General features: G+C 34.7%; 4 protein-coding genes across 5 annotated transcripts; 2 read left to right on the plus strand and 2 right to left on the minus strand.

The window, feature by feature from the left end:
* Window positions 1-242: 242 nt before the first annotated feature.
* On the plus strand, window positions 243-3,591 carry LOC117904472. Its single transcript, XM_034817083.1, has 3 exons — window positions 243-2,184; window positions 2,306-2,398; window positions 2,525-3,591. The coding sequence occupies exons 1-3, from the start codon at window positions 2,137-2,139 to the stop codon at window positions 3,455-3,457; spliced, it is 1,074 nt and encodes a 357-aa protein (XP_034672974.1). The 5' UTR covers window positions 243-2,136; the 3' UTR covers window positions 3,458-3,591.
* A 678-nt stretch (window positions 3,592-4,269) lies between these two features.
* LOC117905184 (acetolactate synthase 3, chloroplastic) lies at window positions 4,270-6,714 on the minus strand. Its single transcript, XM_034818122.1, is given in 5 exon segments — window positions 4,270-4,904; window positions 4,906-5,109; window positions 5,111-5,181; window positions 5,184-6,089; window positions 6,092-6,714. Coding segments are annotated over 5 exon segments (2,028 nt in total). The 5' UTR covers window positions 6,501-6,714; the 3' UTR covers window positions 4,270-4,466.
* A 176-nt stretch (window positions 6,715-6,890) lies between these two features.
* LOC117905185 (protein transport protein Sec61 subunit gamma) lies at window positions 6,891-8,628 on the minus strand. The gene is made up of 3 exons (XM_034818123.1): window positions 8,414-8,628; window positions 8,142-8,257; window positions 6,891-7,066 (listed from the first exon to the last, which is right to left on the minus strand). The coding sequence occupies exons 1-2, from the start codon at window positions 8,505-8,507 to the stop codon at window positions 8,142-8,144; spliced, it is 210 nt and encodes a 69-aa protein (XP_034674014.1). The 5' UTR covers window positions 8,508-8,628; the 3' UTR covers window positions 6,891-7,066.
* Window positions 8,629-17,711: 9,083 nt separating this feature from the next.
* Window positions 17,712-20,513, plus strand: LOC117934461 (UDP-arabinopyranose mutase 1-like). Of its 2 annotated transcripts, none has more exons than XM_034856153.1 (4): window positions 17,712-18,109; window positions 18,563-18,813; window positions 19,278-19,455; window positions 19,956-20,513. In XM_034856153.1, exons 1-4 carry the CDS (start codon window positions 17,786-17,788, stop codon window positions 20,322-20,324), a joined length of 1,122 nt encoding a protein of 373 aa, XP_034712044.1. In that variant the 5' UTR covers window positions 17,712-17,785; the 3' UTR covers window positions 20,325-20,513. The 2 variants fall into 2 exon arrangements, with proteins under 2 accessions (XP_034712044.1, XP_034712045.1); XM_034856154.1 differs by having other exon boundaries at window positions 17,714-18,109; window positions 19,287-19,455.
* The last annotated feature ends 2,592 nt before the right edge of the window (window positions 20,514-23,105 follow it).

Consider the following 23,105-nt stretch of genomic DNA (forward strand, 5'->3'; position numbering starts at 1 on the left):
AGACTATGAGAGAATTAAACATATACTATGATTAACTAGAGGAAAATGCTATGGTCCTGAGTCGGTTTCATACTGAACGCAACCTATGCCGTTTGAGTGTGGTAAAATCTGAAATGTTGGGTCAAAAATGACCATTTTACCATTTTACCAAACAAAATGTAGTTTGTAAAATTGTTGTTCGGTGGAAGCTTTTTTATTTTCTGTTTTTAAAATTAGTCTGAAGCTGTATTTTGAAAATGTGGTTTTTATAGAACTTGAAAAATCTTAGTTTCTAAATGCTAAAGTCACCGATTTAAAATGCAGTTCTTACAATTGTGCTAAAGTTGCATATTCAAGATGGGGTTTTTAATAATTTAATTTAAAAAAAGAAAAAGAAAAATGACAGTTAATTTAGAGAAATAAGATTTAGGCACAAAAGAATGTGATCATTTATAAGAAGTGAAACAATTTTCTTTTTTGGATACTGTACAGTAACACTTTTAACTATATCCTCCAGTTAGCTCCATAGATCGTATGGTTTATGATCAAGCAGTTAGGTTTAACCAGTATATGATACTGGGTGTACGGCAGACATGATGTTTCTAGCCTGGAAACTCAACATTTCCAACTAATTTCTTCATTAATTTATGCGTTACATAGAGGGAAAGATACTATTTTAATGCCAAATTGCATAATTAAAGTTTTTATTGTGACCTTGTCCATATGAGGCCTCCACTGGAGGCATCTCTTGGGTGGCATATTCTTATAATACCACTTTCAATCTCAGAAATATTTTTCTACCAACTTTGTTTTGACCGAAGTGAAAGATGTTCTCGTTTTTTCTTTAGTGAGGTACATAATGAGATCATGCCCAGATGAATACTGTTTGCCATGACTAAGTTCTCAAATAGAATTTCTTAAGGAAAGTCCTTGTGTGTGCAAATGGGAGTATCTTTTGGGTTGGTGGGATACGGATGAAGTATTAGACTGCAGTTTCTGTTCAAAACCAAAGGCTGGGTTCAGCACATCTCCTTCTAAATCCAAACCAGAATCAGATACCAATCTTGATATCATGGTTACACTCACAATATATATAAGAAATCTTCACATTTCAGGATGTTCTGTGTGAATTTTGATAGTTTCAAACGTGTGGAATGGTACTTTGAAAAACTCTTTGTTGGACTAAATAATCAGGGCTGACTCCAAGCCTAGTCATTGCTCCAAAGACTCCCATTCCCGTCGATTTTCTTAGAAACCAAACACCAGCAAATGGGTCCCATCCTAACTCCCTCCAGGTGTCTTCAAAGGGTCTCTTTCAGTTCCAAATTTTAAATCATAAATGATGTATCATCACCAATTGAATATATTTTTTTTGGCTTGTTGCCATTTCATTATTTCATTGAGAGAATACTAGTTTATTCCAGCCCTCTTTTGATGGAGAAAGGAACTTAGGCTAGATCAATGGTTATGGTTATAATCAAGGTTTAGTACCCTCTGAAACTCAATCTAAAACCAGGCAGATGCTGCCTTGAATTATCGAATCCCTAATTTGATCTGAGCAACCTTTTGATTAACATCACTAGCAGTTATCGCCAAATTTCCTTTTTGAGTCAGACCCTGAAGAATCAGTCTAATCTCAAGGTTAATCCAACCATGGTAATGGTGGGCATTACTGTTTCATGGTTTCCTAACATTGCTGTTGTCATCGTGGGCGTGTTCTTTTGATTTCTTTAATACCCCTAGTTCATCACTACTTCTATTACAAGAAAGGTTTTGGTGAGGTTGGCTTGGTCTTCTCTTGGCCCCTGCCTATGTTTCCTCCTCCATTCCTTTGCTTTCTTCCTCGTCCTAGCAGCTTCTATAAATTTATTTAGACCCCGAATTCAGATTTTTTCTATAACAAAAGGCTCTTGAGGGTTTAGTGCTCTTCTTATCTTCCTTTCCTCTCCATTCTTCTGTTGTCCTTCATCTTCCCTTCAAACTCTTTTAGTTCCTCTGAGCATACAAGCTCACCTCTACAGAAAGAGAGGTTTAGAGGGTTGCTTTGGCTGCCTCTGTTTTTTCTCCTACTGTTTGTCTGTTCTCTTAACTCTTTCTTCCTTATCAGTCCATGATCCAATTGCCCTATGTTTTTGAGGGGCAAAAACTATAGGCATCATGGGGAGGAACACTGAAGAACAGATTGTTTCGCATGCGGGTTCTAAGGTAAGTACTGTATAATTGAAGTTGATGTTCCTTATTTTTTCCATCTAGACATCCGTTGTTTCCTATAAGTTTCAAGCAAAAAGATTCAAAGACTCTAACAGAAGGTTTGATATCAAATTAGGCTACAATGGATGATGGACTTAAAGAATCCTCTTTCGCTTCTATGCCTAAATCACCTTTACAAAATAGCAAAGCAAGCAGTATGGTAGTCAAGGTAAATTCAAATTCAAATTCAAATTCAAATTCAAACTCCCTTTTTCTTCATGTTTCATGAGTTCCTAAATAAATATATATGTAATTTCATGTTCTGATTGCTTGACTAAATTTTGGATGAAAACAGAAAGCACATACTGTGATTCCTGCTCACATAGTTGCGGAAGCCATATCAACGCTCCATGGTCTCGACCTCAGATGGTCAGGTCCAATCACGCCGACTGAGATGCAGTATGTTGAGCAGTATGTCTTTGCAAAGTACCCTCAATACGCCAATGGATTGGTTGAGGAAGGAGAAATGATTGATCTCTCCACTCTTTGCATCAATGAGGAGTCTTCAGATCCAACACCTGACGATAGGAGGAAGTCCCCTAGAGGCAGTTTCAGAGAGTCCACACCTTCCTTTGGTAGCAATCTCCCTGATCTAGACAGAACCCAGTTGGAGGCATCAAGACTGCTTGATATCCTCACCAAGAAATCCTCCTTTCCTGGCAGTTTCATCTCAATCCCAGAAATCCAAGCTCAAAACAAAGTTCTAAAGCACTGTGGTTTGTCTGACAATGAGTACCTAGTCCTCTTCACGTCTAACTACAAGGAAGCGATGATGATGGTGGGAGAGAGCTATCCTTTCTTCAGGGGAAACTTCTACATGACGATTCTTGGGGAAGAAGAGGATTACATAAAGGAATTCGCTAGTTACAAGGACTCAAAAGTGATCTCAGCACCAGAGACTTGGCTGGACTTGAGGATCAAGGGATCGCAGCTTAGCCAGTACTTCAGAAGGAAGTGTAAGCACAGCCCCAAGGGACTCTTCTGTTACCCTGCGGATGTGAATGGTACACGATACTCAATGCACTGGGTTTCAGAAGCTCACCGGAACTCATGGCATGTTCTGCTTGATGCCACTGCGCTAGTTGTGGGGGAGGATAGGTTGAACCTGGCACTGCACCGGCCGGACTTTGTATTGTGCAGTCTGGACAACACACACGCTCATCCTTCAAGGATCACTTGCCTCTTGGTCAGGAGGAAATCCTTTGATACATCAACAGCTCCAGCTTAGATCCATGAGTGACAGGGAACGATTCATTTGAGAAATGTAGAATATGTTCAAATTGGTTCAGCAATATATATACCTTGTTTTCGCTTGGGAATTTGAATCAATGAACGAGTTTTCATAAGATATAATTAGTCAAATGGAAAAACTAAATGTATGGACCCACAGAATCATACATGACCTTAATTTCTTGTTCTTTAATTTCAGTTTTGGTAGGCTTCTTTAGACCAGTATCCACATGGTAACTTTCTACAGGGAAGAACTATCAGGTCTTGGAAGATGATTCATAGACTGACCCTCAACACTTTCAAGGTCAATAATCTATCAGTGTGAGAGTCCATCTATCTGAACCTTCGATATAAATAGCATTAGAGTAGATCCTTGACCCCCATGCGAGAGTCTATCTGTCTAAACCTACAATTCAATGGGACACGATAATGATGCCGTTCCAGCATTGGAGGAAATGGTAAGATCCCATAGCAGTTAGAGAGAAAAGTGCCATGATAATTGCAAACTTACTTAACACCTCCAGCAGGCCACTTCTACCTACAAATCAAACTGTGCCTCGATGGGCTCAAAAAATTGTGGTACTTGGAGTGTCAGCAGAGTATGCTGGGTTTCCAACACATGACATAGATGCATAAGAAGTTATAGTGAGATGTGGAATAACTTTAGCTTCCCCGTATGCCTCTTACATTCTTCCTCATCCCTATTCTCTCTTCCAGATTTGTGTGGTCCTTAGTCCTAATAATTTAGGTTAATAATCCCGAAGGAAAATAATGGCTAAAGAATTAATGCCAGAAAAACTGGCAAGCACAAAGGAAAATATTCTCCCTGTCATATATAGGAATTATTTTCTCTTCCAATTTTTATTTGTTCAGCTGCTTCAGCTTCCTGTTTCAACAAGATTACACCTAAATATCACATACGATAACACCTTTATGACGCCTAAGAATTGCAAACAACATGCATACAATGCCCTTTAGGCTGCTAAAATCAATAAGCAGATCTCCCATTACTCGGTTATCACATCCATAAACCCCCCATTGCTCCGAACCACGGGCAGGACATGGTCTTGAATCTTGATAAGGCACAATTGCATCCAGGGTGTGTATAACATCTTCTGAATTGCTGTCCTAAGATCACTCTTCTTCTAAACCCGGGCTGCATGGATGTCACAAGCTTCAGCAAACTTCAACATAGTCGGGAAAATTTCAGACCTTTTTACTGGGTTTCCCAGGTTTCTGTAAGCCCTATTAGCCTCATAGAAAAGATCCTCCCACTGAGCAACCATACCCAGATACTGATCGTTCAGTATCATCATCTTAACAGGAAGGTTCTCCACCTGGACTGTTGCCAGCCCCTGAACATTCATCATGAAACTTCCATCACTGTCGATGACTAAAGCTTCAGGTCTGGCAACAGCGGCTCCAATGGCAGCAGGGAGTCCAAAAGCCCATTGCCCCTAAACAGCTTGACGTCAGCCACTGCCAAGGCCTTCTATACTTGTACCATTGAGTTCCCCACATCTGGTGCTGCCCAACACCAGTAGTTACAATGGCCTTCCCTTGGGTCTAGTCATGGAGAACCTGAATTGCATACTGAGGAATGGCTTCTCCGGAAGTCTTGAATCTCAATGGGTACTTCATTTTTTGCTGTCTTTAACTCCTCTGTCCAAGCTGAGAAATCAAGTTTAAGCTTTGCCTTTTTATCTTCCGATACTTTGTTTATTTTAGCGCCGCCTTCAAATCTGCGCAAACTGACACGTGGGGTTGCTTATTCTTCCCGATCTCTGACGAATCTATATCAATGTGAACAATTTTAGCATGCCTAGCAAAAGTTTCAAGCTTGCCTGTCACACGGTCATCAAACCCAACTCCAAGAGCAAGAAACAAATCAGATTCATCCACAGCATAATTGGCATAAACAGTTCCACGCATTCCAAGCATTTGAAGTGATAACTCATCAGTACATGGGTATGCCCCAAGGCCCATCAATGTACTTGCTACTGGAATCCCAGTTGGCTCCAAAAGATGTCTCAACTCATCCCTTGAATTCAAACACCCACCACCCACATACAATACTGGTTTCTTTTATTTGATTATCAACCTAACAATCTCTTCCAAACAGGTATGATCAGGAGATTAGGGCAATCTCAACAGACATCCACGTAATGCAATGGAGCCATTCCAGTCTGGAACTGCTAACTTTTGTTGAATGTCTTTTGGAATATCAATCAAAACAGAACCTGGTTGACCTGAGGTAGTGAGACAAAAGGCTTCATGTATGATTCTGGGAATGTCCTCTGCTTGAAGAACAAGGTAATTACGCTTAGTGATAGGCTTAGTGATATCAACAGTTGGGGTTTCTTGAAATGAATTAAGACCCATCATTTGTTGTGGGACCTGGCCGGTAATGGCAATAAGGGCGATACTATCAAGCATAGCACTGGCCAACCCACTGACCAGACTGGTAGCACCAGGACCAGAAGTTGTTATGCATGCGCCAAGATGGCAAGAGGCTAGTGCATAGCCCTCAGCAGCAAAGCTACCACGTTGTTCATGGAGAGGAAGGATGATACTGATCATGGAGGAGCAATTGAGAGCTTGGTGGGTTTCCACAGAGAAGCCACCAGGTAAGCAAAGAAAGTAGTGAAACCTTGGCGTTTGAGAGCTTCCACAAGGACATCAGAGCCTTTTCTAGGTTCATTGGGCAGGAATTGGGAAATAAAGGTTTCAGGGGTTCTTGTAGTGTCATCGTTGGCAGCATCAGGTTTTGGGATGGAGCAACAGATGTGGAAACCGTGGTGGAGAGATAGATCCTGAAAATAATAAGGGGAGAAAGGAATCGCACCTCTAGAATGGAGCTTTGGAATCTTGGATGAAGGGGAAAAGGAGGGCTTGATGAAGGAGGGGTTCTGATCAGTGGCTGCCAATTGGCAATTAGCAGAGACAGTTGTTGCTAGCAAGGAAGTGAAATATGAAAGATGCCACTTTTCAATAGGCAAAGATGGATCTAGCAAGCTGTGAAGTGAATGGTGAGGAAGCATACAGATCTCAAAGTTTGAAACATACCGATTTCAAAAACTAACGTTCCTCCCTCCCTAATTTAAGGCATACAAAATCACTGGAGAAAGAGAGTCTGCTAATCATGGCTTCAGCTCCTACAATTGGACCTAACTGACAACATTTTTGGGTTTCAACCCAGCAGTGTACTAAGTAACAGGCATGAAGACACAGTTTGTCCATAAAATATACGGATTAAAGCTATTTGAATGCAACCACATCCGAAATCCTACCCATGGAGCAGAAGAGAGTAACACACTGCCAACTGTTTAACTAGAGGATAGAGATGCTCTTCAAGACTCAAGGAGGTTGTCCAAAGATTTAGAAATTAGCTAACAAATCCATCAAAATAAAATCAGAAAAGGCAAGGCCAATAAGAACAAATGGTACCCATCATGAGAGCTTGAAAGAAATCCAAAACTTCTAGTTTTTATAGTTTACTCAGTTAAGTCGTGCACATCAAAAAAGAACCTAAACATTGTTTGTTACAAAGCACTGCTCAACCGGATAGCCTCTATTCTCTTGTACTAGACTCAGATCTTCACAAGGCCTGCAATTACATGTAGAAATAGAGTCAATCCCTGCTTTACACAAAGAGTAAGGGCGTGGTTGATCTATGTTGCATAACCAGTCACACAAAAAACTCTAAAAAGCCTGTCTGGTCAAATTCACATCATTCTTTGATGAGGTGATGATCAATGGTAAAAAAGGTAAAACCTATTGTGCCAAAATTTTTGTCAAAAAAACCAGTGCCACAACGTAGCTTAGTTGATGTCAATTACAACCATCTTGTTAATGCAAGATTAAGGTCCCATTTGGTGCACCTTTTAAAATTTCTAAAGACTAGGTTAAAGAGTTTCACAATAAGTTTGGTCCCAACTAAAGCTCTCTAAAATGGAAGAGGAGCTTCAAAGAAGCGACATTGGAATTTAAAATTTTTGCTATATAAAGATCCTCTCAAAAAAGAACTTCTACCAAAATTATCGTCTACATGAAAATACAATTAAAACTTTCCTTGCAATGCAACAATTTACGAACCTTGTTGATAAAAAATTCTGAATTTCTTCAGAGTTATGGGAAATTGCTTAGATTTTCTCAAATTTGGATGCTATTCACCTAGGAATGGCCTGGATGCAACTGCTTCATTTCAGATTTTACATAGATTCTTCAATGCTACAGCTTAACAATCCAAAAATCTCAACATTAAGCAGTCTAGACAATCACAACAATCAAAAAACTCATCCACAGGGTAAAGTGAAAACCTAAATGAACCTGCATTCTGGATTTAATAATCTCCCTCCTATGTCGTCTGATGTACTTTTAGACCATATTATGTGTCATATATGCAGCTGCTTTTTTATTATATGCCTTCTTTTATGTTCTTAATCTTCCAATTTTTCCAATTCCTATACTACAAAATACAAAAAATAAAACAGAAACTTACGTTCAATATGGAACCCCCCCTACATTCTAAGTTCTATGGAATTTAAGTCCATACATTATATCAAAAAAGCAACCAAGCTTTGGAATTGGAATGGGAATTGGAATAGGGTTATCCAATTCCAATGCTACAATTGAATCCAACCAAACGCAACCAAAAGCGTAAATCAAATATGAAGCATTACCTAACCAGACCCAACGATGATGTTGTTGATCGGAATGAAGATCAACTTCACGAAAAAGCCAACGAATCCCATCACGACGAATCCAATAGCTGTACGGAACGCCACCTTCGTATACTCTACAAACCAAAGCCACTGATCTCAGTACAACACACATACACACACAAAAAAGACATAATCCGTAACCGAAACACCATGTATAAAATCCAAATTCTGTTTGTTTCAACGGAAAAAATTTTCCCAAAAAAAAAAAAAAAAAACAAAACAAAACGCACCTTTGCGATCGGGCTTGTGGCAACGCTTGACAAGACGAACACTGTCCTTGGAGAACTCTCTCAGAGGATCAACGGCCGAGTCGATGGCATCCATTTCTCTCCGCTTGACAACCACACAGAAACCCTAGATCAGGTAGAGGAGGAGGACGACGACGACGAAACGACGGCGTTTCAAAGACTTACGCTCCTATTTTGGACTTTTGGGCCAAAATGGGCTTATGCTGAAACTTAATATTAAAAGTGGGCTTCTTCCAAAATTAATGTTCAAAATAGCCCACATGAATCATATAAGCATAAAACCTAGTTTTTTATATTATTTTTTTTTACTTTACCAACTTACCTTCTGTGTTGTTGTTCTCCGTGTGATTTTTTTCTTTCAAAACTCTAGCCCCACCAGTGGGCCATTAAGAGAGACATTATTGGAGCTACAAAGTATCAAGGTTGAGGTTAGTCTTAATCTTCTTTTTGGATTATTTTATGTAAAGTTTTTGGTACTTTTCCATTTTTTTCCCATATCGGAATCTCGGTTTTCAAAAAAATATTTTTTTTTCCATTGCTTTTGGTTTTCTCTTTTGTTTACGTCCTTCACGGTTATTTTAGCATAAATGGTTTCTTATCATCCAAAGATTGAAGCCCTTTAAGATATAGACATTTGTTGAAGTTTATGGGGAAAATGAAAATTTATGAGGAAAAATGACAGATCCTTGATTTGTATATTTGATGATTAATGTCTTGAGGTTAACCTAGTTTCAGCTTCTAAGGAAAATAAAATTAATGTATATTGGTATTGGTTTTCTGGGTTGGTTTCAGGTTATATTGTGATGATTAAAAATTAATATATACTGGTTTTTTTGGGCTGGTTTCAACTTATATTATGATGATTAATGTCTTGAGGGTAACCTAATTTCAGCTCGTGGAAAAAATAAAATTAATGTATATTGGTTTTCTGGGCTGGTTACAACTTTGGTATTGTTAGCTTAAAGCTACTATTGAAAAGAATGGGTTTGTTTGAGAGTTTAAGTCTTTCACGTCATCTACATCAAAGACTTATTATTACTTATTAAAAAATAAAAATAACTATATAATTGTAATATCTTTTACTATCCAAAACTCTCTTTTGGATTTTTCAAGGGCTTAATGTTAAGTTTTTAACTTTTGTGAATTTGATAATATCATTACTAAATTTATAAAATATTTATATATTTAGATATTTAAATGAATAAATGAATATAATAATTAAAATTTGGATACCATCACATCCATAGCAATCAGTAAAGTCCCTTTATATATTATAAAATTCACAAAAGTTAAAAACTTAACATTAAGCCCTTGAAAAATCCAAAAGAAAGTCTAGGATAGTAAAAGATATTACAATTATATAATTATTTTTAGTTTTTAATAAGTAATAATAAGTCTTTGATGTAGATGACGTGAAAGACCTAAACTTTCAAACAAACCCATTCTTTTCAACTGTAGCTTTAAGCTAACAATACTAAAGTTGTAACCAGCCCAGAAAACCAATATACATTAATTTTTAATCATCACAATATAAGCTTAAACCAACCCAAAAAACCAATATATATTAATTTTTAATCATCACAATATAACCTAAAACCAACCTAGAAAACCAATATCAATATACATTAATTTTATTTTCCACATAAGCTGAAACTAGGTTAACCTCAAGACATTAATTATCAAATATACAAATCACAGATCTGTTCTTTTTCCCTATAATTTTTTTTCCCCATAAAATTTTTTTTTCCTCATAAATTTTCAATTTCCCCATAAACTTCAACAAATGTCTACATCTTAAAGGGCTTCAATCTTTGGATGATAAGAAACTATTTATGTTAAAATAGCTGTGAAGGACATAAACAAAAGAGAAAACCAAAAGCAATGGAAAAAAAATATTTTTTTGAAAACTGAGATTCTGAGATGGAAAAAAAAAAAAGGAAAATGCCAAAAACTTTACATAAAATAAGCCAAAATGAAGATTAGGACTAACCTCAACCTTGATATTTTGTAGCTCCAACAATGTCTCTCTCAGTGACTTACTGGTGGGGTTAGGGTTTTGAAGGAAAAAATCACACAGAGAACAACACGGGAAGGGAAGTTGGTAAAGTAAATAAAAATAGGATAAAAAAACCGAGTTTTATGCTTATGTGGATTCATGGGGCTATTTTGAACATTAGATTTGGAAGAAGCCCACTTTTAATATTAAGTTTCAGCAGAAGCCCATTTCGGCCCAAAAGTCCTTTTGTCGTCGTCTATATGTTTTACTTCTGTTTGGCTGCCTGGACATCTATGTTTTAATTCCATTTTTGGATACTCTAAATCCGATTTGAGTAAGTGAACGATGGACCTGGATCGGGCCTGGTCTTGGGGCCCAATTAGCCTGGACGTGACTTATAAATCGTGGGTTCATCCAAGGCCCATACATATACCGGAGTACCAAGCCCAAAATGAAAATTTACCCAGTGTTTTTTGGTTCTCTATTTATTATTTATTAATGAGTTAAACCTTGAAAAACACTTTGTTTTAAGTTTGAAAGCTATAGCGACTTAGGCCAGTTTTCTGTTCTTAGGATGGGCAAATACAAGCTTGCTAAACTTCATATAGAAAACAGTTTTTTGAGAATTTATTTTAAAAATAAATTATTTTTCACAATAAATTTTAGGTGTTTTTAATTATTTTTTATATAATATTATGATAATAATTAATAATATAAAGAACATTTCATAAACTTCTATATTTTTACATAAGCGTGTGGCATCTTTGTGGACAATACATCGAGAAAATTGTTCTCAAATTTTGAATTATAAAACAAAATTTTATTATTGAAAGCAAATTTTTAAGAATCAATCTCAAGATTTTAATTTTAAAAAACAGAGGGAATGGTTGAGGGGTGAATCAAAGAAGTTGCAAATGGCCTAAATTTGAGTTTTTTTTTTTTAAACTTTGGATATTGTCTTATCATGTCAATATATAATTAATTTTAAAAATAATTTTATTTTATTTTTTCATTTTTAACCCACATAAAATATTTAAAAGAATTCATTTTTAATAAAATATATTATTAAAACAAATAATATTTTCTTTATTTATAAGATATATTTATTTCATCTTAGAAAATAGTTTGATATTTTGAATGTGTCGGTGGGGTCGATTCGGTAAACAGAATATAAATCCCATCATTGATACATATGAACCAATCCAACATCAAATCTTGAGGTTTCCATCAATACTATGACTAATTCATTCTTGTTGGGAATATTTACAAACCTTTATGCCCATTCAGTGCAATAGTCTTATGATACTCCAATGATGTCAATCACTGGTCAATTATAGACAGCTTGTCATATATGATTACTCCTTTGAGTAATCATAACACTTACGTTTGAAAATACTTAAAAGGATTGATGGTGTTTGTCTTTTTTTTTTTTTTGCTTAAATTTAAATAGTATTAACATGGTGTTTGTTTTTTTTTTTTTTTTTTTTTTTTTTATCTAATTCTAAATAAAACTTTAATAGTATTAAATATTATGTTATTTGTTTTTATAGTATTTTATTTTTATTAAACATTAAAAAGTAAAGAAAAATCAATATGTTATTTTTTCTATTCAGAAAAAATTAAATATTTTGATTTTTTCTATTCAATAAAAAGTTTATAATAAGTCATGAAAAAATAAAAAAAACTGATAAAACAAAGGCTATGAATTAATTAAGGAAAATACCCAAAAGGGGGGGGGGGGGGGGGGGGGGGGGGGGGGGGGGGGTGAATTGGGTTTTTCAAAATCTTTTTCCACACAATAATATATGCACAAAATAAATAAAGGAAAGAGATAAAGTTAGAGAATTCAAACTCGGGTTTATAGTGGTTCGGCCCTTCCTTGCCTACGTCCACTCTCCTCAATCTCCTAACCGAGTGAGGGTTCCACTAACTTGAAGCTTCAATCAAGCTTTCAATCGTCTTACATTTGGATTCCGGCTCCAATGGGCTCTTACACAATCTCTTCAAGATTTGAACCACTTGAAGACTTTCACACTTAGTTTACACAAGGATGAAACTCTCAACCTAGCTTAAGGATGACTCAAGTACAAGAGAAAGTTAGGATGAATTGCAAGAGTGCACTAAGAATATGCAAGTGATGGTTTGATGCACTTAGAAAAAAAAGGAGAGCTTTTTGATCAAGAATAGGTAGGTAGGCTTTGAATGCAATAGTTCTCTTACTCATAAATGAAGAAGAGCTCTCAATTTATAGGTTTCTAAGCTCGGGAGACAAAAACAGCAGAAAAGTAGCATCGACTGGACGAGCAAAAAGTCAACCGGATCACTAGCCGTTGGTGCATTTAATGCATGGCAGGTTACCGTTGCCTCAACCGGACCTCGACCGGACAAGGGTGAGGCTCGACCGGGAAGAGAAAGCTACTGGGAGAGAGAGAAAATTTTGTGTCTCCCTCGACCGGACCTCGACCGGACAAGAGAAACCGGTCGATCGGTTCCTCAACCGGTTGAGCCGGTTGGCCATAGCCTCGACCGGTTGAGCCTTTGGCCTCGAAAACCTATCCTTTTTTATTTCTTTCTTTTCCAATACTTAGACAAAGTCTTTAGGTGAGTTAATATGCCAATTTTGAATCAATTTGCCTAAGGTATATTTGATAAAACTCGGGTTTTAAAGAAAATCAAGTTTTAGATAATAAACCGAGTTTTCTAAGATGCATGAAAAGGGATGAACATCCTAAGTGCACTCATGCTATCATCTTACATTCATTTCCTATTATCACAAGTCTTCCAAATAATCTCGATCCCGTATTCGTTTGGTCCTTGATGAATTTTTGAGATTAAGCCCGAGATTCTTAACAGTTTAAAACAATTAGTCACTTAACCATGATTTGTTATCATCAAAACCTGATTAGGAGAACCCTTGGGCTAACAAAAACAAATAACTTAAATTTTGAAAACAAATTATTTTAAGTAAAAAGTCAAAAAACAAACACTCTTTAAGTATTATCTTATTTATTTTTTATTATTTTATTTTATTAAGTATTAAATATTAATGAAGTGAGGGTTGTGTCAAGATTGTATTTTGATTGTTTCAAAACTTTATTTTTAGCATTCAGTGAAAAACTAAGAGGTCCTTTGTTTTTTTAGTTTTTTTGCTTAAAGCAATTTGGTTTTAAACTTTAAGTTGTTTGTTTTTCTATTTTTTTTCGTGACTTATTATAAATTTTTTGTTGAATAGAAAAAATCAAAATATTTGACTTTTTCTAAATAGAAAAAACATTGTGTTAGTTTTTCTTCACTTTTTAATATTTAATAGAAATAAAATATTAAAAAAGAAATAATTTCATACTTAATACTATGAAATATTAAAATTCTATTTAAAATTAAATATTAAAAAAAACATCATCTCAGGTAACATTTGTTACCCTGTTAAATATTAAGTTGTATGTTTTTTTAATATTTTATTTCTATAAGAAAAAAATCAATAAGTTACATTTTAGTATTAAGAAAAATATTTTGATTTTTTCTATTCAATAAAAAAATTTTAAAAATAAATAACAAATTAATAAAAAAAGTAAAAATAAATAAAATTATTTGAACTTGCTTAAATAAACAACATCTAAATATTTTAGTTTTTTTATTTAGTTAAATTTTTTAAAAAACAAGTACTTAACTAGAAAATATTTAGTATTTTAAAAACAAACACCCTCTAAAACTGTATTTGGATCGAAATTTAATAAGACATGAGCATTGTTCTAAGCTCTATAAGAGTTGTCATACATGTTTACCTAATTTCATTGAAATAAGCTATAAATATTAGTTAAAAAAAAAAAAACATTTAGTATAGAAGTCATAGTATCTCAATAAAATACGTAAAATCCTTTCCGAAGTCATGCCAACTTAAAAGAGTCTATCTGACAGATGCCGATAAAACCCGGCTAGTCTTAAAACACTGCATATAGTGTTTTCTTGAATATTTACTAATGTTTCTGAGTTGTGTTTATGAAATGCTTTGAATTGTCTGCAGGGGCTTATAAATTAAGAACAGGTGAGAGTAACTCATAATGAATAAAACTTTTAGGTTGAGGGCAGGGGACAGATTCTACAGCTTATACGGAAGGAAGACATTAAAAATGGAGAAGTGAATGGGCAGTAAAGGCCATTCCTGGATCTCTCAATAAAAGATTGCCGGCCAGTATTCAGTCTTCTTCAAGTTGGAGCATTTACTTGTATCAGACTCAATTGCTTGAGCCTTCAAGAAGTTGATCGTTGAGAGTGGGCTGATATTTCTCTTCAGTCAAATCTTTTGCTTTCTTTGAGTGATAGATAAGTACGCACACCCAATGTGCTTTACGGGCTTAAGGCTTAAGCATTATCAGTCTTCTAGGCTTAATAAAATTTTGCCTATTCTAAAGCTTACTCCATCTTAATTCACATGGTGCATTTCCCTCTTACACTTTCCATGATGTGAGTTGTGGAAGCTATTGTTGAATGATTCAATAGATCCGTCTTCTAGCATTTGAAGGGTTGGTTTGAAAACGTTTTTAGAAAATATTAAAATAAGATATTTGTCAAAATTTAGAAAAAAATGAAAAATAACTTGTAATACTTCTCGAAGAAGCATTTGATAAATGATTTTCGAATAACCGTATTTATGTCTTATTCAAAGAATTTCTCAAATACTAAAACTGTTAATCACGTTCGTATTTCTTGATGTGACTTATGTTTCGAAGGAGTGTAAAGTTTATTCTTTTATTTCTATCATTAGAAATAGAAATTAAACTATACCGAAAATGGGATCTTAACAAAAATCCATGTCAAATGATGTTAGAATTAGAAAATTCTTATTAAATAGGAAACATTTTTGCCAATAATGGGAACAAAACCATCATTTTTACATCTATATTTATTCAACAAATTAGCTATTATTTGATTTAAAGGGGGCTTTTGATATATTTTTTTTAATCCAACCATAATTTAAAATAAAATACTCTTTGAAAGTATGCATGTAGTGAGTAAAATTAAATTAATGATTCAAAATTTAAATTCATGTATACATATAAATTAAAAATATGATAGATTACAAGAAACATGACTACTTACATTAAAAATTGATTAAAGATAAAAAAAAAATGACATGTGTATATTGAAATCTAAATGATGGTATTAGAATTTAAGGGTGTAATTGTTTTCAAAAATAATTTTTTATTTTTTAGAAAAAAAAATGTTTGACAATTATAAAATAAAAAATAATTTTCTATTTTTAAAAACAGAAAATAGAGTATTATTAAAAATATCTTTTAGTTATTTTTATGATTTTATTAAAAATATGAAAAATATGTTAAAAACATTTTAGGGTCCAAATATATAATTGTTTTAAAAAAACACTAAATAATCGTTTTTAAAAAATGTTTTGAAAAACCATTACCTGAAACATCTTTGAATTTTTTAAAATTAATATAAATGTGAAAAAAATCAATTTAAATTGGGCAAATTTATGATAGTGTTGTAACTTCTTTATTAGGAAAAGATCCACCTACTAGTGGGGGTGGTATTTTTGGGTTAAAATCCCAATATGCCTAATTTCCACCAGGGTGGTTGAAAACGTGTAAATCCTAAGAATGGGGTCAAAAGGGAGAAAGTGAAATTGTACCAAAACGCTTGAGGGCGTGGTGATGGAGTCACGTTTTCCTCAAAAGTCATACCACATTACCACGTGATTCCACAAAACCCAAGAGTCAGACCCATTAGGTAAAACGCAGCGTTTTGGGTTGGCTTCACCTTCACGTGACCATGGCGCTGCTTATGCCCCTTTTAAATGCAGCGTTATGCCCCTTTTAACGAACCTTCCTCTACAGAAAAGAACTCATTAATAAGGGTTCAGCTCCTCTGCATCCGTACGCAATGCAATAGTTACAACCTCCAATTGCTTGGGATGAATCAATCCCATCGATTGACCAATAACAAGGCTAATTGCGTCCAACCCGAGTGTCAATAGTCAATACTACCCCGCTCGTGTTGGACCCAATTCCACATTAAATCAAAACCACACTCAGAATTACTCTTAAATACAAATGGATGAGGGTTTGTTTGATAGTAATTTTAGAAAATATTTTTAATATTTAAATGATATAAATTTTTAAATATTAAAAATTTTAGAATTATTTCTTAAAATCATTATCAAAACAAATCTATGAAATGTATTTAATAATGTTTTTATTTAAAATATTTTCAATTAAAATATTTTGTCTAAAAATGTTTTTAAGAAAACCATATATCAAATGTTTAAAAAAAAAACATTATAAGTGATTTTTCAAAATTTTAGAAATGTTTTTTAAATTTTATCAAACATCTCATTTAAAAAAATGATAATAATTTTTAGGTTAAAAGATTTTTTTAAAAACATTGTCAAACAAACCCATATATAACTCAAATTCGGACAAAATTTGAGTACACAAGTCATTAGAAATTTGACCAATATAGCTTCAATATCTAATTTTTTTTGTGGGTATGATAAGATATTATATCCTAAAATATTATATTTGATTGGATAAAATATGAATCTCTTAAGATATTATTTTTAATGGCATATATTATTTTGGATATTATAATTAATAAATATAAAAACTTAAAATAATATATGTAATAAGATATATTATATTTATATTTAATTTGTAAAAAGAATAAAAGAAAAATTAAATGAAATATATATTATTTTTGAATGTTTGATATTTATTTAAATTAAAATTATATTATATTTCAATATATGCTATTTAAAAATATAAAAATTCTCTTGCTTTTAATAATATTTATGATTAAATTATTTAAAATTTTATAATTTATATTATTTAATATGTAAAAATAATTTATATATCTTAAATAATTAAAAATATTATTATTATTTTACATTATATTTTATAAATATTTTTTTAATTCAGCTTTTTTAGTCACAAATTTAATTTCTTAATTAAAATATTTTATTTTGCAAAATAAGTAATATAAATTTTTTTTAAAATTTTGATAAAAAAATAAATTTACAATACATGGAGTTTGTATAGATTGATTACATATTTTAATCAAATCAATGCGAAAATTTGTAGGTTTGCGTTTTCTTAACCTGACCAATTGTAATTCATTAAAATGGTAGGTTGTAACGGTTGTTGTCCGTGGCGGCTCCAGCGTAGCCCAGTCCAGTAGTGCCACGTCGCCAAAATCTCAAATCCTTTTTTCATTACAAAACAACGTAACCCCCCGCCCTCTTCCCCTGCTATAAATCTCACCTGAACCAGTCCCACCAGCAGCACCACCACCATTCCCGACCACCGCTCGTCTTCTCATTTTCCGGCCAGAGCTACCGTGAGACCATGGCACAACCTGCGACTCCAGTGACACCGGCGTTGAAGGACGATCTGGACATAGTGATTCCCACCATCAGGAACCTGGATTTCTTGGAGATGTGGAGGCCATTTTTCCAGCCATACCATCTGATAATCGTACAGGACGGAGATCCGACGAAGAAGATTCGGGTTCCGGAGGGGTTCGACTACGAGCTCTACAACCGGAACGACGTGAATCGGATCCTGGGACCCAAGGCAAGCTGTATCTCCTTCAAGGACTCCGCTTGTCGCTGCTTCGGCTTCCTCGTTTCCAAGAAGAAGTACATCTTCACAATTGATGATGACTGCTTTGTAAGTAGTTCTCACCTCAAAAAATGCTACTGAGAATGGATTTGTTTTTTATATATAGAAATATTTCGTAAACTCCTGGGAATTTTGGCCTGATTGGCATTTTTTTTCTCAGTTCTCCGTTTGGAATTTAGATATATATTCATTAGATTTGTCGGTTTTACTTTAACGGATAAATACTATTTTTTGGAATTGTTTTCCTAGAAAAGCGTTTCCGGGAAAAGCTCTCTGTGATCAAATCATTTTCCTTTATGGTAAATTCAATCTTCCGATGGAAAATTGCTAAATTGGAAGAAGCAATTAATGGGGTTTAATTTTGTGAGAAACTGAGGAGTAAATGCTGTTTGATTATTGTTTATGTGTAAGGAATTTGTATGACTGTCTCATTCTAATTTCTAATCAGCATTATGAATTCAAAATTTTGGGTGAGAGTAACGAGGGTTTGTGTGGAAAAAGGTGGCTAAGGATCCGAGTGGGAAGGAGATAAATGCATTGGCGCAGCACATACAGAACTTGCTGACACCATCGACTCCCTTCTTCTTCAACACCCTGTATGACCCTTTCAGGGAAGGAGCTGATTTTGTTCGGGGATACCCATTTAGCTTGAGGGAAGGAGCCCCAACTGCTATATCTCATGGGCTGTGGCTCAACATCCCTGATTATGATGCCCCAACTCAGCTTGTCAAGCCTCTCGAGCGCAACACCAGGTTTTTCCCTTATACTCTATTTGTTGGTGGCTTCCTTGTGGATTGTGAACATATCCATTTTGTTGCTTTCATTAGTTTATTCATTTTTCCAGAACCCTTGTTAAGAGAGCATTGTATTTTTCCTGAGAAAATTTTAGTCCTTTAAGTTACTTGTCCCAAGTGTCTGGCCTTTTGATACTCTGTTTTGGGGTTCACAAACCAACTTGTTGCAGCTGCATTGTTTCAATACTATTTCCCATCTTAATGTTTTAGAATTTCCTCTCTTAACTTCTATTTTTCTAAGTGTTGGTGTCAATGATGTGTCACTTAAACACCTTGTTTTGCTTTGTGTGTATTGTTGTCCATTAATGTGGGCCTGAGTTCTTTCCCTTGTAAAATACGTCGACTGTCATATCTAAAACATAGGGTTGGAGACAGAATCTCTCTTCAGCTTAATCTTTCCCTGAAACATGCATTAATTTTAGTTCACTCAGGTATGTGGATGCTGTTATGACCATCCCAAAAGGAACTCTATTTCCAATGTGTGGCATGAACCTTGGATTCGACCGGGAACTCATAGGTCCTGCTATGTACTTTGGGCTTATGGGTGATGGCCAACCAATTGGCAGATACGACGATATGTGGGCTGGATGGTGTGCAAAGGTATCTTATCTTCTTTCTCATGGGCCTTTCTTTCTTGTGCTTTTCATCTTTTTAATGCCTTAAAGTTGACTAGATGTGAGTTTTGGGACTTGATTGACTATGCCATTTGATGGCCAAAATATAATGTTTCAATCATATGATCATTGACAATGTATCCTCCTTGATTAGTCCACTGCCTTTAAAATGGCTAAAGACACTAATTGCTAGGATAATATTTACCAGTTCTTTCACCGTCCCATAGATTTAGTGGGGACTGATCTGCATCAATTTCTTGGAGGCAGGATTGGTTATTTGGAATGTCTTGCTTAAACCCTGAATAACTGGGTTCAACTTCTGTCCCGTCTTTGAAGTAATAATTGTGTTAGGATGGAAATGCATATGCTCAGTTTATTGGAGATGTTTATCTGCTCTCTTTTCGTTAAAGCTAAAATTATCATGTCTAGCTTTCTTTGACCCTTAATAGATCACATCCTTTAATTTTCTATTATATTGGTTTTTAGGTGATCTGTGACCATATGAGTCTTGGTGTGAAAACTGGGCTGCCATACATTTGGCACAGTAAGGCGAGCAACCCATTTGTCAATTTGAAGAAAGAATACAAAGGAATATACTGGCAAGAAGACATCATCCCATTCTTCCAATCTGTTGTCTTCCCAAAAGAATGCATAACTGTGCAGCAATGCTACATTGAGCTTTCTAAGCAGGTCAAGGAGAAGCTGGGGCATGTTGATCCTTACTTCCAGAAACTCGCAGATTCTATGGTTACGTGGATTGAAGCCTGGGAGGAGCTAAACCCTCCAACAAAAGCAGCACCTGCAGCTCAGCCCAATGGTGTTAAGAAGGATGCACCGGCTCCCAAACCCAAGTAGACAGCCTTCAATCTATGTTTCACTGTACTAGTTGAATTTTGCTTTCCTTAGGTTCTTATTGACTCCAGTTCTCAATTGCTTTATGTCTTGGCTTAATTTTATAGCTTCTGTGCCCCCTGTGCTTCTGTTTCTGAGTTTAATGGACTTTCCATGCTTTTATCATAATAAAGATCTGATGATTGTTATAGACTTGAGTCTTCCTGTTAATTCAATTTTAAGCATTATCAGCTTCATGTTATCCTTGCATGATGAGCAAAACAAATACGATTTGAATCAAAATTCTTGAGTGACACTTTGCCTGGGAGTTGGACTAGGCCTACTCGATCATTCCAACAATCAAGTTTATTGGAGTTAGAAGGAGGGGTGTCTTGAAATCACAAAAGAAGGCTGGTCTTCTTTTTTTTCTTCTTTTTTCCCTCATTTTAGGTTTGTGGGTTTGGTCAATTCTATGGTGGGCTTTTGAGTTTGGGTTGGGTTTTCTTGCCCATATTGGGCTTCAATAGTTAGCCCAGGCCCCTCTGCCTTTAGCAGACTGAGGCCCAAAAAATTGAACAAGGCTTTGTTTCTAGCAAACAGCCCATCCTCATACCCCTGTTCAGGCAGTTGCTGAACACTGTATTTTTATGCAAGGCTGAAGTGACTTATTTACTGAATACTTAATGCTCTTCTTTATGTAAATTTCAAGTATAAGATTAAGGTCACAAGTTGCTCTTATTTTATTAGTTTGATGACAAAATGACTAGTTTCCATTGCCCGCATTATGACTTTTTGACAAATGGTATACACAGAAATTGAAAGCAAAAGGAGTTAAGGTTAAGTGCATATGATAGAACCTTAACTTGACACTATGTTTGGTTCCGAAAGCGAAAAAAAAAAAAATTGAAGTTAATAAATTATTTTTATATCTTATTCTAAATTTATTCTATGTATTTAACTCTTTTATATAAAGATTAAATGATTTAAAAATATAAAAGTTTTTAACTAATCTTAATCATATCTGACATTCTTTCATAACTTTCATAGTAAAATAAAATATAAAAAATTTATTTTCTTTAGTGAAGATGATAAGATCCGTTTGGTAATTATTTTTTAAAATAATTTTAAAAAATAGTTTTTGAAAACTGTTCTTTTGATTTTTGTAAAATAAAATTTGTTTGAAAACTTAAAATATTTTTAACTTATTTTTAATATTTTCAAATATGTTTTAAAAATAATTTTTAAATCTAGTGTTTTATTTTAAATTATTCTATATATATATATATGTATAATTATTTCTTAAAGCAATCTTTATAAAAAAATTAAAAGACGTTATTTGAAAAAATGCTCAAAATTTTGCCTTAAATAATTTGAGAAGTAGACGTGAATGATCATTCTCTGGATGTAATACCTTTTACGCAGGGAGACTTTAATGGCAGAACACCCTCCTTTCCCTCTGGTTGGGAGAAGCTTTTTATGGAGTTTTCTCCATGGGTTTGCTTGTGACATCTCCTACTTTTCGAGTTCCTTTTCTTATTGCAGAGTCGGTGGCTTTATGGGTCTTAGAACCATAAACCTTTTTTGGTTGTTCTCATGCTTGTAGCAGTTTTTTCTGTCCCAAATCTACAACTTTCAGCTTTTTCCATTTGATTTCTTTCCAGGGAAGCTACCAATTTGGGTGGGTTTATACTGAGAGAGGTACTTGTATGTCTGAGATTTTATGCTCTTCCACTTAAGATTTCCTTTTTCCTTTTTATTCTTCAGAACCAAACATTACCAGAGGTTACTTGGATTCATGTAAATTCTGACTTGAAGGCCTATATAGTTTTCAAGAAAGCCATCAGGAAATTACACCAGGCTGCCTAACTTGTTCTACTGGCTGATCCCACTTCTTTTATGATGTGAACAACATCATAATATTCCTCAGATGTTTCATGTTGCCTAATCTTTTCTTTGATTGCTTCTTGTTTCTCACATGGTTCATGTACAAGGTACATCTGCCCACCACTAGACTCGGATACTGCTGCTATCATTCATCCATTTCTTGGCTGTATACACTCCCCCAGCCCCCTTTCAATTCTAAAGCTTCCTTCCCACTCAAAAAGTGGATGATGAAAGCCAAATGTCTTTATCAGGGATATATGGATGATTTGATGATACCTGTCATGATTCATTCCACCTCTTTTGCTGGTCGGCAGCCACATGGTAGAAGAGAAGGTAGAATGATAGTCAAAGAGGCTGTGAAAGAACAGGGGGTCCTTCCTGATTGAAAACTGTGGAAATGTGGGGAATTTATCCATGATGAGAGGCTTCAAGGGTCTCACCGAAATAGTACCACCAATCATGGGAAACATGCATATATTTTCAAGTTTTATCATTTATACCCTAATCCAATTTGTTCATACTTTGGCTGGATGACTTAAATCTCATTATACATGTACGATCCATATTCCTTGTTTGGTGGGTAGCACTTTGATTCACAGCATTTTCCATTATGTGAGACTGAAATTACAGGAAGCCATGCATATATTTTCAAGCCTCATTTGCACCCTTATACTTGGTCTCATTCACTTACACTTCCCTTCCATAACTTAAATTTCACTAGGCATGATATGATCCGATTGCCTTGTTTGGTAATAGCCTATGATACCTTAGCATTTGCTCAGATGAGTCATATGGAGTGTGTTTAGGGCTAGTCTACCCATGTATCTCGGCGGAAGTCAAGTCACTGCTTTGACACCAAACAAGGAAGAATTTCCTGTGAGCAGCTGTATGTTTGTTTGTACCCTTCTACGAATTAGGCAA

Source organism: Vitis riparia, chromosome 17 (assembly GCF_004353265.1).
Source record: "Vitis riparia cultivar Riparia Gloire de Montpellier isolate 1030 chromosome 17, EGFV_Vit.rip_1.0, whole genome shotgun sequence".
Classification (NCBI taxonomy): domain Eukaryota; kingdom Viridiplantae; phylum Streptophyta; class Magnoliopsida; order Vitales; family Vitaceae; genus Vitis; species Vitis riparia.

Bases quoted from the DNA above. Each gene is read 5' to 3' on its own strand.
- LOC117904472 (XM_034817083.1), top strand. From the start codon at position 2,137: ATGGGGAGGAACACTGAAGAACAGATTGTTTCGCATGCGGGTTCTAAG. The intron at 2,185-2,305 runs GTAAGTACTGTA...ATATCAAATTAG, and splicing joins TTTCGCATGCGGGTTCTAAG to GCTACAATGGATGATGGACT. The intron at 2,399-2,524 runs GTAAATTCAAAT...GGATGAAAACAG, and splicing joins CAAGCAGTATGGTAGTCAAG to AAAGCACATACTGTGATTCC.
- LOC117905185 (XM_034818123.1), bottom strand. From the start codon at position 8,507: ATGGATGCCATCGACTCGGCCGTTGATCCTCTGAGAGAGTTCTCCAAG. The intron at 8,258-8,413 runs GTGCGTTTTGTT...TTTGGTTTGTAG, and splicing joins CCACAAGCCCGATCGCAAAG to AGTATACGAAGGTGGCGTTC.
- LOC117934461 (XM_034856153.1), top strand. From the start codon at position 17,786: ATGGCACAACCTGCGACTCCAGTGACACCGGCGTTGAAGGACGATCTG. The intron at 18,110-18,562 runs GTAAGTAGTTCT...GTGTGGAAAAAG, and splicing joins CAATTGATGATGACTGCTTT to GTGGCTAAGGATCCGAGTGG. The intron at 18,814-19,277 runs GTTTTTCCCTTA...CATTAATTTTAG, and splicing joins CCTCTCGAGCGCAACACCAG to TTCACTCAGGTATGTGGATG.